Source organism: Lagopus leucura, unplaced genomic scaffold (genome assembly GCF_019238085.1).
Source record: "Lagopus leucura isolate 7727_CA_CO unplaced genomic scaffold, USGS_WTPT01 Super-Scaffold_100040, whole genome shotgun sequence".
In the NCBI taxonomy this organism is placed as follows: domain Eukaryota; kingdom Metazoa; phylum Chordata; class Aves; order Galliformes; family Phasianidae; genus Lagopus; species Lagopus leucura.
The window spans coordinates 155742-171099 of record NW_024962289.1 but is presented as its reverse complement, the minus strand read 5'-3'; the positions used below and the strand labels follow the sequence as shown (position 1 = coordinate 171099).

The 15358-nt window shown below is 63.3% G+C and overlaps 1 protein-coding gene across 7 annotated transcripts; it reads right to left on the bottom strand.

The window, feature by feature from the left end:
* Positions 1-663: 663 nt before the first annotated feature.
* CYTH1 (cytohesin 1) lies at positions 664-15252 on the bottom strand. Of its 7 annotated transcripts, none has more exons than XM_042883852.1 (13): positions 15178-15252; positions 8457-8539; positions 7507-7571; positions 6692-6758; positions 6436-6554; positions 6058-6138; positions 5836-5948; positions 5615-5763; positions 5426-5537; positions 2593-2669; positions 2292-2363; positions 1900-2054; positions 664-1765 (listed from the first exon to the last, which is right to left on the bottom strand). In XM_042883852.1, the coding sequence occupies exons 1-13, from the start codon at positions 15197-15199 to the stop codon at positions 1687-1689; spliced, it is 1194 nt and encodes a 397-aa protein (XP_042739786.1). In that variant the 5' UTR covers positions 15200-15252; the 3' UTR covers positions 664-1686. The 7 variants fall into 7 exon arrangements, with proteins under 7 accessions (XP_042739786.1, XP_042739784.1, XP_042739785.1 ...); XM_042883850.1 differs by lacking the exon at positions 15178-15252 and adding an exon at positions 12514-12699; XM_042883851.1 differs by lacking the exon at positions 15178-15252 and adding an exon at positions 10719-10926 and having other exon boundaries at positions 2593-2671; positions 5425-5537.
* Between the last annotated feature and the right edge of the window lie 106 nt (positions 15253-15358).

Here is a 15358-nt window from a genome sequence, read left to right as displayed (position 1 = left end):
CCCGGCGGCACCGCGCTCGGCTGCGGAGCTTCAACGCCTGCGGGGCGCACAGCCCTGCTCAGCCCTGCTCAGCCCTGCTGCGCCCCCCTCTCCTGCCCTCAGCCTTCTCTCGCCGCATCCCCGCAGAGCTGCCGGCCCCGGCCCTTCCAACCCAACACCCCCCAGGCTCCCACCCTGCCCTATTCCCCCCCCGTGCCGTCACCCACGCCGCCCCGGCCCTCCTGCCCTGTCCCTATCGCACCCGCAGCCCTCCGACAGCCTCCAGACGCCTTCCGCAGCCCTACGAGCACCGGCTCCGACTGGCAACGGCTGCAGCCCCAACCGACGCCGGCACCAGCCCCAAACCGACGCCAGCTGCGGCCCAACTGCCTCAGAAGCGCGGGGCTGCCCCAATAACCCCCGGCTGCCGTCGGGAGGGGTCGATTGCTCTCCTCCCCCCAGCTGGACGCAGGTCTCCGTGAGCAGTGATGGGGACCAGGAGCCGCCCCCTCCTCGGCCCGCTGCCCACCGCGGCCCCGCAGCTCCCCAAAGGGCGGCACGAGGGCTCGACCCCAGTCCACAGCGGCAGGAGCCGTCCTGCCCCGCGGTCCCTGCTTCTCAAAACCTCAGGACTGGGACGTTGCACGGCCCAGACCCCCGCAACAAAGCCCAGGAAGACGTGAATTGAGCGCAGTTCGGTGTTTATTGGCTGCAGATCCTCAGCAGTTTACAAAGCCGTGGCAAAAAAAAAAAAAAAAAAAAGGAAAAAAAAAAAAAGAATACAAAATCCTGCCACACCGCGCCCTCCAGAGAGACCTCTGCACAGAACCCCAACATACAAAATAATCTAAAAGGAGAAAACTATACAGGAATATTTACACCTCTGATAAATAGACTAATACTGATCCAGGTGCCTCTCCGGACCTGTGCGTGTGGCTGGGGAATGGGACGGCCGTGGTGCTCGTGGGGCCACATCCTGATTGCAGCCATCCTTGGTGCAGTCCTGCCTGGGAACGGGGGCTCACGATGGCCGTCCCAACCCGGCACCAAGGGGCTCATGGCTGCAGGATGTGGCAAGGCAGCACCAGCCCGGTGCCATCGGACTGCAGCCTCACCCAGCTCTGGCACCTCATGGCTGGGGAGGGCACCCCAAGCCCGCTACAACGAGGGCCAGGAGTGCTGCCACTGCCCCAGGGCTGCCCCATGCCTCCAGCACCCCACAGCCACCAGCCTTCTTCTCCAGGATGGGACACCTCAAGTGCTTCAGGACACGAGTGCTGGGACCCAGAAGCATGTCCCCAACATGGGGTCCCTGGATTCCCCTTGATCTGGCTCTTATTCTGCCCATTGGCTGCAGCTCAATGCTGCCCAGGGCTGGAAGCTGCTCAGGGGGAGCTCAGCGGGGGAATGCTGGACAAGCATTGGGCTGCCAAGGTGGGAAGGGAGAGCGATGTGCACAGGTGGCACTTCCCATCCCACAGCCAACCCCAGGACTGTGTGCAGGGGAATCCCAGCTGCAGCCTGGAGCTGTCTGGAAGTGAGGTGGCAATGGCACCGAGACGCCCTTGCTCTTTCCCTCCCCCCACGGTAAAGAAACTGCAAAGCTGAAGCTGGGTCCTGGCCCCAGGGCCGTGCTGAGCCCCAGCCCCACAGCCCTGGGGATGGGAGGTACGGTGCTGCCGGGGGCACGGCGGCCTCGCCGGGCTGCTAATGCCTCTTGGTGGAGGACACCTTCTTCTTCCTGGCAGCCAGCATCTCGTAGAATGGGTCCCGGCTGATGGCTGCCCTGGTGGGGGAGCATGGCGAGTGTCAGCCAGCAGCTGTCCTGCTGGGGACGGCCCCCCTTTGCACCCCATGCGAAGCCCTTTCCCCCCACCACTCCCCACTCTGAGAGCAGGGGACAGCCCCCAGAGCACTCACTTGATGCACTTGATCCACTCCTCCTTCTCCTCAGGCGTGGGGGCTGAGATGCGGTACACGGTGTGGTTGCCCTCCACCACCCGCCCGTCCGCCTCCGTCTTGCACGCCTTGATTACCTGGTCCTTGTTGTCTGGGATGTAGAGCTCAAAGCAGTTCTGCAGGGAGGAAGTCCTTCAGACACAGCCCCCACCCTGAGGGCAGTGGGGCACCCTGGGCTGGGGGGATGATGCAGAGCAGTGGGGCTCCCAGCACATCCAGCTCAGCAGGATGAGGACATGCTGTGACATCACCCCACAGCTGTGCCCTGCCACCACAGCAGGGCCCTCTGGCTCTCCCTGTCCCACCCTCCCCAGGTGCCCCTCCAGCCTCGCAGGATCCTGCCTGGCACTCACAGGCTTCTTGGAGTCCTCCACCTCACGGATGCTCAGGTTCTCCAGGGGGATGATGCCACGTGGCTCTTTATCCTGATGGGGCCAAGCAAAGGTTTTCATTAAAGACACCTCCAACTCCTTCCCAGTGCCCCATAGGAAGGGTTGAGCGCTTCCAGCACTCCATCCAACACTCCCTGTGCAGAGGCTGCTGGCACTGCCCAGCCCTAGTCTCCATCCCAACCCCTAGGGCCATGGTGCAGGGCACAACACCCCCCGGAGGTCCCCACCCCACTCTGCTCCAACCCCTGCTCAGGTCACTGACCGTCGTGTATTCAAAGTAGTAAAGGCAGTTGTCTGTCAGGATGAACCAGCGCCGCTTCCACGTCTTCACCCTTCCTCCTGGGAGCAGAGAGAGGAGGTTGGGGCAGCCCTGGTGCCGCCGCACAGCACGGCACGGCAGCGCTGCAGCCCACGCGGACGCACACAGACAAGCAGAGGCAGGCAGCCCAGAGCGCCGGGTGCAGAGCAGCAGGCAGCACACAGCACGCCGGCAGAGCACGAGCGGAAAGCAGACGGATGAGGATGGAGACAGAGGGCGGTGGGAGGGCAGGGATGGGAGCGCTGCTGTGCCCGTTTGCACCAATAAAACACTGATGTGCAGGCAGAGGGTGCTGCAGCTCAGAGGGGCTGCGGGCTGCAGCCAGCCCTGCAGCACAGCCCACTGCCAAAGCAAGGCAGAGCTCAGCGCTGCAGCATGCAAACTTTGGCCAGAGTTCTACACCCACCACTGCGAAGGCAGAGCGCTCCCCCCCAGGCTCACAGAGTGCTGCAGTGCTGGGCCTGGCTCTGCCCTCACACCCCCAGCACGCTCCAGGCACTAGCTGCTCTGCTCAGCACTGTGCTATGGGTGCCAGCCATGCTGCCCAGGGTGGGCACAAAGAAGCAATGTGTGCGCAAAAGGAATGTGCTCATTTCTTCTCCCTCTGTTCGGCTCTGCAGGAAGATTCCAGCCTCACATCCCCCCATGCCACCCTCCTGCCCACCCATTAACCCGACCACAGACAGTGCCCGCTCCTGAGAAAGCCTCCACACCCCATTCCCTGCCCCAAAGCCAGGCCAGGGCTGGCATTTCCCAGTAAAGCCCCCCCTCCCCTGCTCACCTGGAGCCAAGCCCACCCAACGGCCCGAGGCTCGATGACCTCCAGCCCCCACCTCAAGAAACTCCAGCTCTTCCCAAGCCCTCCTTGCAGGCTACAGCCTCACCAGGTGACAACATGCCAGAGCTCTGGAGGAGGAACCGTGTGGCACCGAGAACCAGCACAGCCCTGGGGCTGGCCAGAGTGAGGGGCCAGCGCTGCCCAGCTGGGCTCTGTGCTCCCACAGGCTGAGCCAGGGCAGCGCCTGTGCCCAGCACCAGGACAGCCACGAGCTCCAGCATGGCACAGAACTCTGCACATAAACTCCCACCTGCTCCCTGCACCCAGCCAGCTTCAGGCACGCAGGCTGGGCCCTTCCCGGATGCCCTGAAACACCACAATCCCAGCCCCATCCCTCACGGTACTGGAAGCAACGACCAGTTGTGGATGAATCTGAGGGCACACCAGCACCTCGGTGAACAGTGGTCACTGCCCCATTTGTCCTCAAGATGGGACTCAGGGCAGCAGAGGGAACCGGGAGGCCTCGGGGAGCGTTCGGCATCGGAGGGACCAGCAGCCACGTCCCTGCCCTGGTGGCTGTGGGTGCGGGGCTGTCCCCTGCAGGCAAGGTCCCCCCGGGCAGTGCGGTGGTTAGCAGCAGCAGCAATGAGACTAATCGCCAGCAATTAAAAACGAAAAGGAAACAAAGCCCCAGAGGCATGAGCAGAGCAGGGGATAGGGGTACGTACCTCCTGGAGTTGGGGGGCAAGGAAAGGAAGAGCCAAAATCATGGAAACATACAAATGAGGGAAAAAAGAAAATTAAAAAAAAAAAAAAAAGGAAAAATAAAAATAAAAAAGAGGAAAACCCCAAAGAACCCCCCTCGCCCCGCACAGAGCCATGTGTGTCAGCGGGACAGGGCTGCAGATGGGGAGCTTTGAGGGGACGGGCCAGCGGCACCACCACGGGGATAACAGGATAACATGCCCTGGCTCTGTGGCTGTGCCCCCCCCCCCCCCCCCTTGCCTACGGCCCCAAGGGGGCTCAATGGTGCTGGGGCTCATGGGCTCTGCTACACTGTTGGTGTCCCTGGCTCTGAGCAGCCCCAACCCTCGTGCTATGGGACCCTTCCACCAGCAGAGCGCTGGGATCGATGGGGACACAAGTAGCAGGGGCCAAGGGTTCTTCATGGCCCCTCATGCCCCCATCCCACAGCTAGGGAGCACTTGGCACTTTGTTCAGAGCCCAGGCAGGGCTCTGTGCCACTCATTGCACACAAAGGGATAAGGTCCTGATCCCATCTCACAGGGGTGGCAACAGAGCAAAAACTCCCCCCAGTGAGAGGACAGAGCCCCAACTTCAGCAAGAGCCCAGGGAAAGGCCCTGCAGCCCCTGCTCCTGCCAGCACCCCCCCTCCTCACTCAACCCGGGCAGAGGTCCCCAGGAGGTGCCGAGATGAGAAGCTGCAGGAGCCAGGGTGTGGGGCAGGCTCGTGTCTGCGCGCTGGGCTGTGCAGCGGGGATGCCATGCACGCTGCCTGCATGTGGAGCCGGGATGCAGAGGTGATAATGCTGTGGGAAGGTGAGGCAGGGACCGCTCTGAGGCATGGAGGGGACACGCAGCCCGGGGGCAGCTCGCCGTTCGCTCCCTGGGGCTCCAATGGGACCCTGCTGTGCCCCAGTGCTATGCAGAGCCCCCCAGCTCTGTGCTCTGACACCAGAGCCGGCACCAGCTCAGCACAGCAGCCTCGAGGCAGAATCCCTCTGGGAGCCCACGTGGCTGCAGCAAAGGGTCCCTCCAGCAGCAGCTCTGCTCCTGCTGCTCAGTGCGAGGCCGATGGAGGGACAGAGGTAAGGACACCGTCCTTGCGGGCTGTGCTCATGGCTGCAGCCCCTCATCCCTTGGCAGGGCTGTGCTCCACAGAGCCAGGTGCAGGCAGTCTGTGGGCATCACACTCGTGGTTCAGCCCAGTTCCTGAGGCAGAGCTCACTCTGCACCCATCTGGTTGCCAGCACTCACCCAGCTTCAGCAGCCAGCCCTCCCGGTCGGGATTGAAGAAAGTGTGGGTGAGGTCATTGCCATCATCCTCTGGGATTTTGAAGGGTTCATTCTTGATGCTCTCATAGAGATTCTGGTACAACCACACACAGTGTCACCTCTGTGAGCCCGCTGTGCCCCAGCCCTGAACCCTTGCATCCCATCCCTTACCCGCAGCAGCTCCTCAGGCAGGTCCCCCCCATCGTTGATGCCACGGTTCATGGCAATAAAGCGCTCTGCTGTGGGTTTGTCCTTGACGTTGGGGTTGTGCAGGCTGGTATTCAGCATGATGATAGCGAAGGAGAGCACATAGCAGGTGTCTGTGGGGACAGAGGGGACGGTCAGGTGCAAGGCAGGGCATGGAGCTGGGCACAGGCCCGGAGTGTGCTCACCTGTGGACTGGAAGACGCCGGGGTTGCACTGGCAGTACCGCTGTGCAAAGGCCTCCATCATCCGATCGATCTTCTGTGCCTCTCCTGGCAGCCGAAAGCTCCACAGGAACTGCCTGAGGACAGCAGGCACAGCACTGTTTTGGGGCTCTGTGCACCCTCCCACCCTCAGGGCCCTGCAGGGCACACAGCTCACAGCCCGGCCCCGCTCGGTCCCCGGCTCACCGCAGTGCCTGGACGAGGTTGAGGTCCGTGAACTCGTGCAGCTCCACGAAGGCATGCAGGACTTGGATGTTGAACTCATCCCTGCAGGAACAAAGCCAGAGCACGAGGTGTGTGTGATCAGCTGGGTCCTGTGACTGCCATGCGGCCCCCTGCCCCGCTCTGCTCTCTGCTCCTCTCAGGGTAGGGAACTTGTGGCTGTGGCCATCCTACGGTTTGCACACAGCAGCCCCTCCAGGAGCCCAGCCACAGACCTTGACACTCAGCAAGGGGCCAGAGCCTGATGTCCTGCTGGTGGCCCTGGAGCCAGCCCAGCAGCACCCTGCAAGGGCTGCACCATCTCCTCCTGCACAGGACCGAGCTGCTCCAGGCCTTGCATACCTCTCGCCCAGGTAGTCCCCAATGGCTGTCTTGTTGAGGCCCTCTCCCTTGTAGAGGAACTGAGCGATATCCTCGCACGTGTTCTTCAGCAAGTCGTTCTCAATCAGGAACTGGATGCCCTGGAGCAGAGCAAGAGGCATTGCTTTGGGTCGTGCTTCCAACCCCATTCCATTCCCTGCTCCTGGCTCTGCTCGGCTCAGCACCCAGACCATGGTGTGCAGCACACCCTGCCGAGCCTGGTGCCAGTCCCCAGTACCTTCTTGGGATCCATGTTGAACTTCTTCCTGCCCATTGCCACCTGCTTGTTTCTCTGCATGTTTTTCCTGCAGGACATAAAACAGCTTTGAGCGTCAAAGAGAGTCATAGAAAGGTTTGAGTAGGAAAGGTCATGAAAAATCACCCAATTCCAATCCAGGCTGGAGTTGTCCCCCACCAGACCAGGCTGCCCAGGACCCCATGCAACCTGGCCTCGGGTACCTGCAGGGATGGGGCACCCACAACCTGTGCTAGAGAACTGCCCAGAGAAGTTCAGGAGCCCTGGTTTCCTCCTCCCAGCCTCTTGCCCCGTGTAGATGTGACCAGAAGCAGAGCTCCTCAACCCATGACAGGCTCCCCAGCACCAACCTGGGCACAACCTGCACAAACTGGGGAAAATACAGCACCTGGCACTCAGCTCCCCTCCTGCTCCACTCTGATGCTGCCAGGCCCTGAGTATGGAGCTGCCCTGGGTTTGCACCGTGCAGACCACACCAGCAGCCTCCTTTTGCCTGAGAAGGGGCAGCCTGGCATTGCAGCGGGGCTGTGGGGACAATGTGAGGGCAATTGGAAATGACACAGCGAGTCAGCTCCCACCAGGACCCCCTAATCCCATGCTGGCACTGCTTGCACCAGCCCAGAATAACAAAGTCTGTCAGTCTCTGTGGCCAGACAGGGGATGAGCCTTGGAAAAACAGACTTCTGGAGAAACAATTCAGTCTGGGATCCTGCAACTGCACTGAGGAATTACAAGTGTCTGGGAAAGCCACACGCAGCAGCACCTATGGGACAGGCCAGCAGCACAGCACGGCTCACCTCTCCTCTGTGGAGCCCAGGTTCTCAATCTCATTCGTCACTTCTGCGATCTCATCTTTCAGCCGCTGAGTGGAGAGAGCACACAGTGAGCCAAGGCCTGCCTTCCTCCCACCCCCAGGTGCCCAGGAGAATGCAGGGCACCCCACAGACTGAGATGGGGATTGTGCCAGCCCTAGAGCTACTCCTCCCAGAGGCCCCAGACCCCCATGTCTCCCCCTGAGTTCTGTCCTGGGGCTGAAGCAGCTCCTGGGGCACTGGACAGAGGGGAACCGATTGCACTCCGCTGCTAATCCCCCCACAGCACTGCCACACTCTGTGCATGCAGGAAGGAAGAGATTCAGAGGTTAACAAAATTACCCCTAATCCCTTTAGATCATACCCAGCATATGGCAGTAATTAGCCTGTGCTGCCTTAATCAGGGACATGACGGATGAGCGTCCCAGATGAGCACTGACCTCACAGCCACTCGCCAGGACAAAGCCCTGGCCCAGAAGCACAGTCTCTGTCTGTGCCAGGGGGGTGGCACAGGAGATGTCAATGCCTGGGCCACAGGATAGAGTACAATCTGGAGCTCTTCCCTGCAGGGCTATCCCTGCCACGGATGGGGCAGCAAATCACGGGGTCCTGCAGCAGCTGCTGACCCCCTGGGCCCAGTTCTCCCTGCCCTGCATTCCCAGCAGCTCCAATTTTCTGCCCCAGAAATTCCACAAGAGTCTTTGCAAGCAGCAAGGAGCAAGAGCTGGCAAGGAAAGGGGACAGGAGCACAGTGCCAGACCACAGCTCCTGCATGGGCACTGCGGCGGTGGGGCAGCCCCATCCAAAGCAGCCTCTTCTCCTGCTAGAAGTGAGGTGAGGGTCCCAGGACGGGGTTGGGCTCAAGCAAGAGGCCTCATCTGGGTCAGCCAGGAATGGGGATGCAGGTGTTCATGCAGCAGCCCTGAGTGCCATACCTGAATGTCAGCCAGCAGCTCCTGCTTGCGGCGGCGGATGTTTTCCAGCTCCTGGCACTCCTCTGGGGTCAGGTCACTGGGCACTGTGAGGGACAAGGACAGCACAGGGGATCACCCTCACGCCAGGATCCTGCCAGCAGCTGGCATGTGGTGCTACTGGAGGATCTGGTGAGCCCCAGCCCTGCATGGCCAAGAGCTGCCAGCGGCACGCAAGGGACGCGATGGACACTGTGCTCCCCAGCTGGGCAGCGGCTGTGGGGGGAGCCTGGCCCCACAGATTCCTGCTGATTTAGTCTGAGGCAGTAAGCTTTGGCCCAGCCTCTGGTGCCACTGCAGCCTCTAACCCCTGTGCCCACTGCAGCCATGGCACCACAAGGCTGGGAGGATGCCCTGCTCCTCGAGTGGCACTGCTGGCAGCTCCCACTCAGCCCCGTGCTCCTTCCTCCATTCCACCCTGGCTGATCCCAGCCCTGCAGCCCCCACAGGGACCCAGAGCCACCCGAGCAATGTTAAGCCACGATGGGTGAGCCCCAGAGAGAGGTGGCTCCGGGCCGTCCTTGGTGCCTCCTCCGTGCTGAATGCACCCACCTGAATGGAGGTGAGAGCCAGTGCACCCCAACACGCATCACTGCACAGGGTGACACCTGGCTGCCTTGCTTTACCCACAGCAGCCGGGGCTGAGCCACACGCTCCATCGCCCTTCCCTCACACTGCAGCTCAGGGGTGACATTCCTGCTGCTCCCCAGCGCATGACCTCCCGCTCTGCACTTACATGGCACCCGCTGCTCCTGTTCCCAAGGTCACCCTGGCAGCCCCCGCCTCCCCCTGCCCTAGCATTGCCTTTCAGCTCACATCCTACAACAAGGGCATGACCAAAACTCCAAGATTGGTGCCTGCAGAGCAGAGCTCTTGCCACAAAGCACCTCACGTCACTCTTCCCCCACCTATCCCCAGGTGCCACCGCAGTCCCCAGGTCCCTACTGCCCCCTCCATTCCACCCTGTGCTGTCCCAGGCCCAGCTCAGCCCAGCACTCCTTGGGGGCCCAACAGCCAGGACCCTCCATCCCCTCTCTCACACCCCAGCACCGTCTGCTCTCTCCAGCGCCGTCCCCAGTGCTGTTCCCCCCTCCTCGCCAAGGCTTGCAGTGCCTCTGGGGTGGTGGCTGTGCTCACACGAACCGAATGTCCCAGCTCAGCACTTTCCTCACTCCGCTCGCGTTCCCTGATGAGGTTCCTCCTTTAGAGAAATCCCCTCTGCAAAGGTCAGCAGCAGCTCCAGCTTGCGACACAATCCCTCTGGACTCGACGGAATACTTCCCAATATTTCCAGCCTCAGATATCCGAGTTACAGCGCCAGGTTCTGGACTATCTATGCCCAGAATGCTGGAGGCACTGCTCCGTGGGCTGCTCAAACCCTCCCCAGCACTGGAATGGAGTCGGTTCCACTGGAGCACGGCCTCTCCGGTCCGGCTGTGTCCAGCACCCTGCAGGATGTGGCTTGCTGGGAGTTGCAGTGTGGGGCCGTGTGGGAGGTGAAATTCAGTGCCAGACCGCAGTCCCCCCAGGCCTGCAGAGGGTGGGTGGACGGGTGGGAGGCTGCAGCAGCGATAGAGCAGTGCAGGCACGCAGTAGGTGCAGAGAGCCCTGAGGGAACGCTGCCTCTGCCCACCTCTGGGCAGTGTGGGCAGGGGGCTCAGAGAGACTCGTAGCAGCCACAAAACCCATCCCCCCCCCCATCCCCCCCCTAGCCAGCCTGCCTGCTGCTGTGCTGGGAGAGCACTCGTGACACGGCCCAGCCGTGTCAGCAGCAGCAGGAGGAAGAGAAACCCCAGACGCAGAGCTTTTTTCAGCAAAGGACGCAGGCGTTAACCCTTCCATGGCGCCCAGTGGAGCTGCAGCAGCCTCTGAGCCTCAGCCCTGCACAGGGCTGTAAGCAGGGGCTGGAGCAGGGCACCAAGTCCAGCAACCACACCAGGCTGTCATCCCAGGCTGCCATGCTGAGAGCAAGGATTTCCAGCACAAACCAGAAAGCACCAATACCGCGTGCCATCCCCCCAACCTCTGCAGAGCAATGCAGGGGAGCAGCTGCCTCACCCCCAGGGCAGCGAGGAGCATGGCAAGGCTCCGTCCTGGCTGCAAGGAACAGGAGCACATACCTCGCTCACACCATGCGTTGAATGGACACAAATCCCCTCTGCATGGCACCCAGCCCCACCTGCCTGTTTCCCACCCACTGCCCCATGCAGGCCGCTGGCCGCTCACCGCCGCCCTGCACCCCGAGGACCATCCTGCCAGGTTGCTTCCCGCTGCCCACGTCCACACAGCGCTGCAGAGGTGCTGCCCTTTGGGGTGCCAACAGCTGCCCCCTCCCAGCGCTTCCCGGGTGAGTCAGGGCAGCGCCGGGCCAATGAGCTCCGTGCTGTGCCAGGCGTCATCGCAGCCTGGCCGGGAGTTGGCACCAGCAACGCCCGGTTCCTGTGCAGCCAGAGCCCCGCGCCCCCTCCTCGGCCTCCAGGGTCGCTGCCGCCCACCCGGCCCGGCCCTTCCTTCCTCGGGGGCTGCCAGGATGCATGCGGCTCAGCACGTCCCGAGCTCAAGGCGGTGACACCGGGGACCCCTCTCCCACCCCAGCCGGGGTCCCTACCCTGCCCTGAAGATCTGGCGCTGCCCAGCCATACCCCCTAGCTGTGGGTTCAGGGCTGTAAGGGCCGCCACCTGCTCTCATCTCCCGCAACGGTGCCGTGCCTGTAGCAGCAGAGCCCTCGGCAAGGCCCTGTCCCGCTGCAGCTGCCTGGAGAGACCACAAGAGCTCTGCCACATTGACTCAGCTAAATGCTGCTCCACGGCGCGCGATGGAAAAACGGCATCCAGAGCGCTGGCTGCAGGGATCTCCCACTGAAGAAAGGCCTAAAAAAAGGCTCACGCTGGCCTTTCAGCCGAACGCTGTGCTGTGGGGCCACAGCCCTCCTGCTGCACAGGTGCTGCACAAGCAAAGCTGAAGACCGCAGGGACACCCCAGCCCAAGGCATGGGCTGCTGACCTCAGGGCACTGCCTGTGGGCTCCACTGTGGGGCTCCTGCTGCACCCCACTGCTGGGGGGGGGGACTGAGAGGCCCCAAGAAACTTCCTGCCCCCGCCCCAGTGCACCACATCCTGTTTTCACTATGCTGTGTGCACATCCTGGGTTGCGTCAGCCCTGTTCTTCCCCACAGACAGTTGAGGTGCGTCAGGAGCAGAGCTCAGGGACGGGTGGCTCCAAGATAGAATCCCCCAGCCCTGCCCCACAGCTGAGAGGTGGCTGGGATTCTCAGCCCCTTGGAGCAGGCTTGCCTTGACACCTCATCTTCTGCACCCCTACTCCCAGTAGGGAACCTACCCCGCTAGTTTCAGGCTCCTGCACCCCCTGAGCACAGAGCCCAGCTCAGTCACAGGGCTGGAGCACCTTGGGGGTACATAATGGAGCCACATCCACCCTCACAGAGCTACACCTTCCTGCAGCCCCACGTGGGTGCCAGGAGTGCATCCCACATGCTCCTCACTTATACTCCATTCCCAGGTCCCAGCTTAGGAGCAGGAGCCTCCAGACAGACGGCAGCAGCTCACAGGCACTGCCAGCCCACAGTGGCAGCTGTGACACAGCAGGCGCTGGGCTGCCCCAGCCAGGTTTTGCCTGGAGAATGTAGGCTGGAGCTGTGCTCACAGCCACGCATGCTCGCTCCTGCTCCGACTGGAGTAGCAGTGAGGGCATCACCCACAGCAGCGCTGGGGCAGGGGGGTGAGGGGCTGCTGGACACATCTCAGTGTGCTACATGTACCCACTGTGCTCCCACAGGCTCCCCAGCACCCCGTTCCAGCAATATGGTGCAATACCAGCCGCACCCGGAGCCCAGGGCTTGCGGGGGCCCGAGCCTGGCAGCGCACAGGGGAAGGAGGCAGCAAGACGACTGAGACTCTCTGTGCTGCTGTCAGCACGAGCCATATGGAGCCAGAGCTACGGGCACCTCATCTGCTGGGGGGACAGGGATGCTGCAGCGAGCAGAGGGCACGAAGCACCTACCTGCCGTGGTGGCCACGGAGGGGCAGAGGAAGGCCTGAAAGCTGGAAGCGCAGAGCTCGCTGACCGTCCCCATGCTGCGCAGCACCGGCTCCCCTGGGGCAGGCAGAGGGCAGGCGGGCACCACACAGCAGCAGCAGCTCCCTGCAGCCGGGGCTGCCCCGGGTGTCCCCGCTCCTCCTGGAGCAGGATAAGGCGGCTCTGGCAGCGGGAGGCTCCAGCAGCAGGAGCCCACGCGCCCGGCCCCAGCCAATCCCGCTCCGTGCCGGCACAGCAGCTGCTGGTGTTCCTGGGCACCGGCCGGCAGCTCAAAGCCACTTGGAGGACGCAGAGTTGGGAAGTTCCCAACAGCACCCCTGGCCTCAGGCTGCCTGCCCCCCGCCAGCCCCAGCACCCAGGCGGCTGATGGTGGGGTATTTTTAGAGCGGTTTTATCCCTCCGTATTAGAGCTTTAAGCATCAAGAGCCGCTGGTTGCGTAGCAACCTTCCCTGCATAAAAGGAAGGTGCATAAAGAGACACAACGGGCTGGAGCAGGCGTGGGGAGAGGGGTGCTGCCACAGCCCCCAGTTGTGGGGCACAGGGGAACGCTGCTCCCCAGTACGGCCCCGATGGACTTAGGCACCTGGGAGCGCAGAGCGGGCAGCCTGGAGCTGGAACACCACGGCTGTGCTGGAGACGATTCCCCAGGCCCTGGCAGCTCCCGTAGCAGGAGCTGGGGCTCTGACTGAGCTATCGGCCCCCAGCAGGGCTGGGGGCAGCGTTTGGGCCCACCGCACCCGGCCCCCAATCTGCCAGCCCCACAGGCACCAAGCGAGCCCAAACCGGACAGACAGCTCCTTCCCTCCCTGCAAGCAGGAGTGATTCCCCAGCATGGGGCAAGTCCGTGAGTAACAAACTCCAGAGCCTGTCAGGGCATGAGGCCACGTCCTGCAGACGGCACCTGGGACTGCTGCTGGGAGCCTGAGCTCTGCTCACCTGTACAGGGCAGCACTGAGATGGGCTGAGATGGGAGAACTCCAAAGTGGGCAGGCAGTGCTCAGATGGGGAAGGGCTACGGGAATGGACACAGGACCTTGAGGGTTGCAGTGTTGGGCACAGGCAGGAGTTACCCAGGTATTGGGAGCAGCTGTGGACGGGTGGGAAAGAGATGGGAGCAGTTGCTCCCAGGGCTGCCAGGTGCTCATCACCTCCACGACTGAGTTGCACTGCTTCTCCTTCCCCAGGAAGCAAAGCAGCTGCTGCCTCCTCCTCCGCAGAGGTGAAAGGTGCAGGGACACAGGGCTGGGCCAGAGGAAGCCTGTGCAAGGAGGGCAGCCATAGGCACTTGAAACGAGCTGCACCAACTGTGGCTCAGGCCCTAGCCTCTGTCTGCCCAAGAGCAGCCCTGGGAGTGGTGCAAGACTGCTCTGCTTCCACCCTGCAGCCCCAGCTCTGGGCAGTGGGCGCAGTACTGTGCACCCAGAGCCGTGGCTGGGCTGAAACAACAGCTCAGGGATGCGTGGCCCTGCCAGGGCCTCCATACAATTTCTGCGCGTCAGCAGTGCTGCTCATCACACTCTGCTCTGTCTACCTTGGCTAAAGGCCTTTCTCACAACACTGCATGCTCCGAAGCCCCAATATCTCCACCCCACACTCCCTGAACCCGGGCTGTCCCCAGTCCTATGCTGCCTGCTCTCCCAGCGACCCGGATCTCACCTCAGGCCCACCTCAGAGCTACACACAGAGCTTCACCCCCCGTGTCCCCACAGCTCCCAGTGCCTGCTGCAGGGCTGAGCCTCCAAAGCGCCCCACTGAGCCCATCCTAAGGCACCTGCTGGGACCTGCTGCCCAGACAGCAGGGCTGGCAACGGGCTGCTCGTCCCCAGCCCACCCCGGCGCTGCCCCAGCTGCGGGCCCCCGGCACAAGCCGCTTTGCAGAGCTCGCATCAACCCCGCTTTGAGAAATCCCTTAATCCTCCAGGGCAGCGCCAGCGGTAATCCCTCGGTGCTGCAGGATTACCCCAGGGCCGGGCCCAGCCCGGGACACAGCGCTGGGACAACGGCGGCGCTCCGACGGTCCGATTCCGAACAGCACCGCGGGGACAGCCGGCCCGTGTCCGCCGCTCCGCTCCCGGCCGGGGCTGACGGGACGGCAGCGGCCCGGTCCGGGTGGGCACACAGCTGTGCCGCCAGCTGCTCGGCCGCCGGGATTTGCTCCCTGCCGACACACACACACAGGAGGGGGGGGACCGCCACCTGCACGACCTCTGCACAGCCCCTTCGTCGAGGCGGCGAAACAACGCGGTCAGAAGCGCTTCCCGACGCCGAGAACGACCCAAGCCGAGCCCGGGAAAAATGCCGAAGCCTCTCCCGAACGGCAGCGCCCGGTTCCGGAGCTGCCCGGGAAGGTTCGGAAGGGCGGCATCAGACCCCGCACGTCGGCCGTGCCCCAGTTCCGCCCGCACCGGACGCGGAGCCGCACCGAACGCCCCGCCCGGGCAGGGCCGCCTTATCGCCGTTCGCAGCCCGCACCACCGCCCCGCGGCCCGGCGCCGCCCGCCGCGACCCGACCGCGGCCGCCCCGCAGCCCCCCGCCCGCCCCCCCCCGCGCTCCCGCCGCGCCCCCCAGCGCCCCCTCGTTGCGGGTGCTCCGCCCCGGTGCCCCCCCGTGTCCCCCCCGCACTGACCGTAGCCGCCCTCCTCGTCCATGCCGCCTCCGTCGCTTCGGCCCCGCCCGCGTGACGGCGGCTCCGAGGCCGCAGAGGGCGATGACACGTGACGTGGATGGAGGCGTGGCCAACGCAGGCCCCTCCCATTCCCATACATCGCCCCCCTCCTCCCCAGGCCCCGCCCGCTGACACTCGGTTC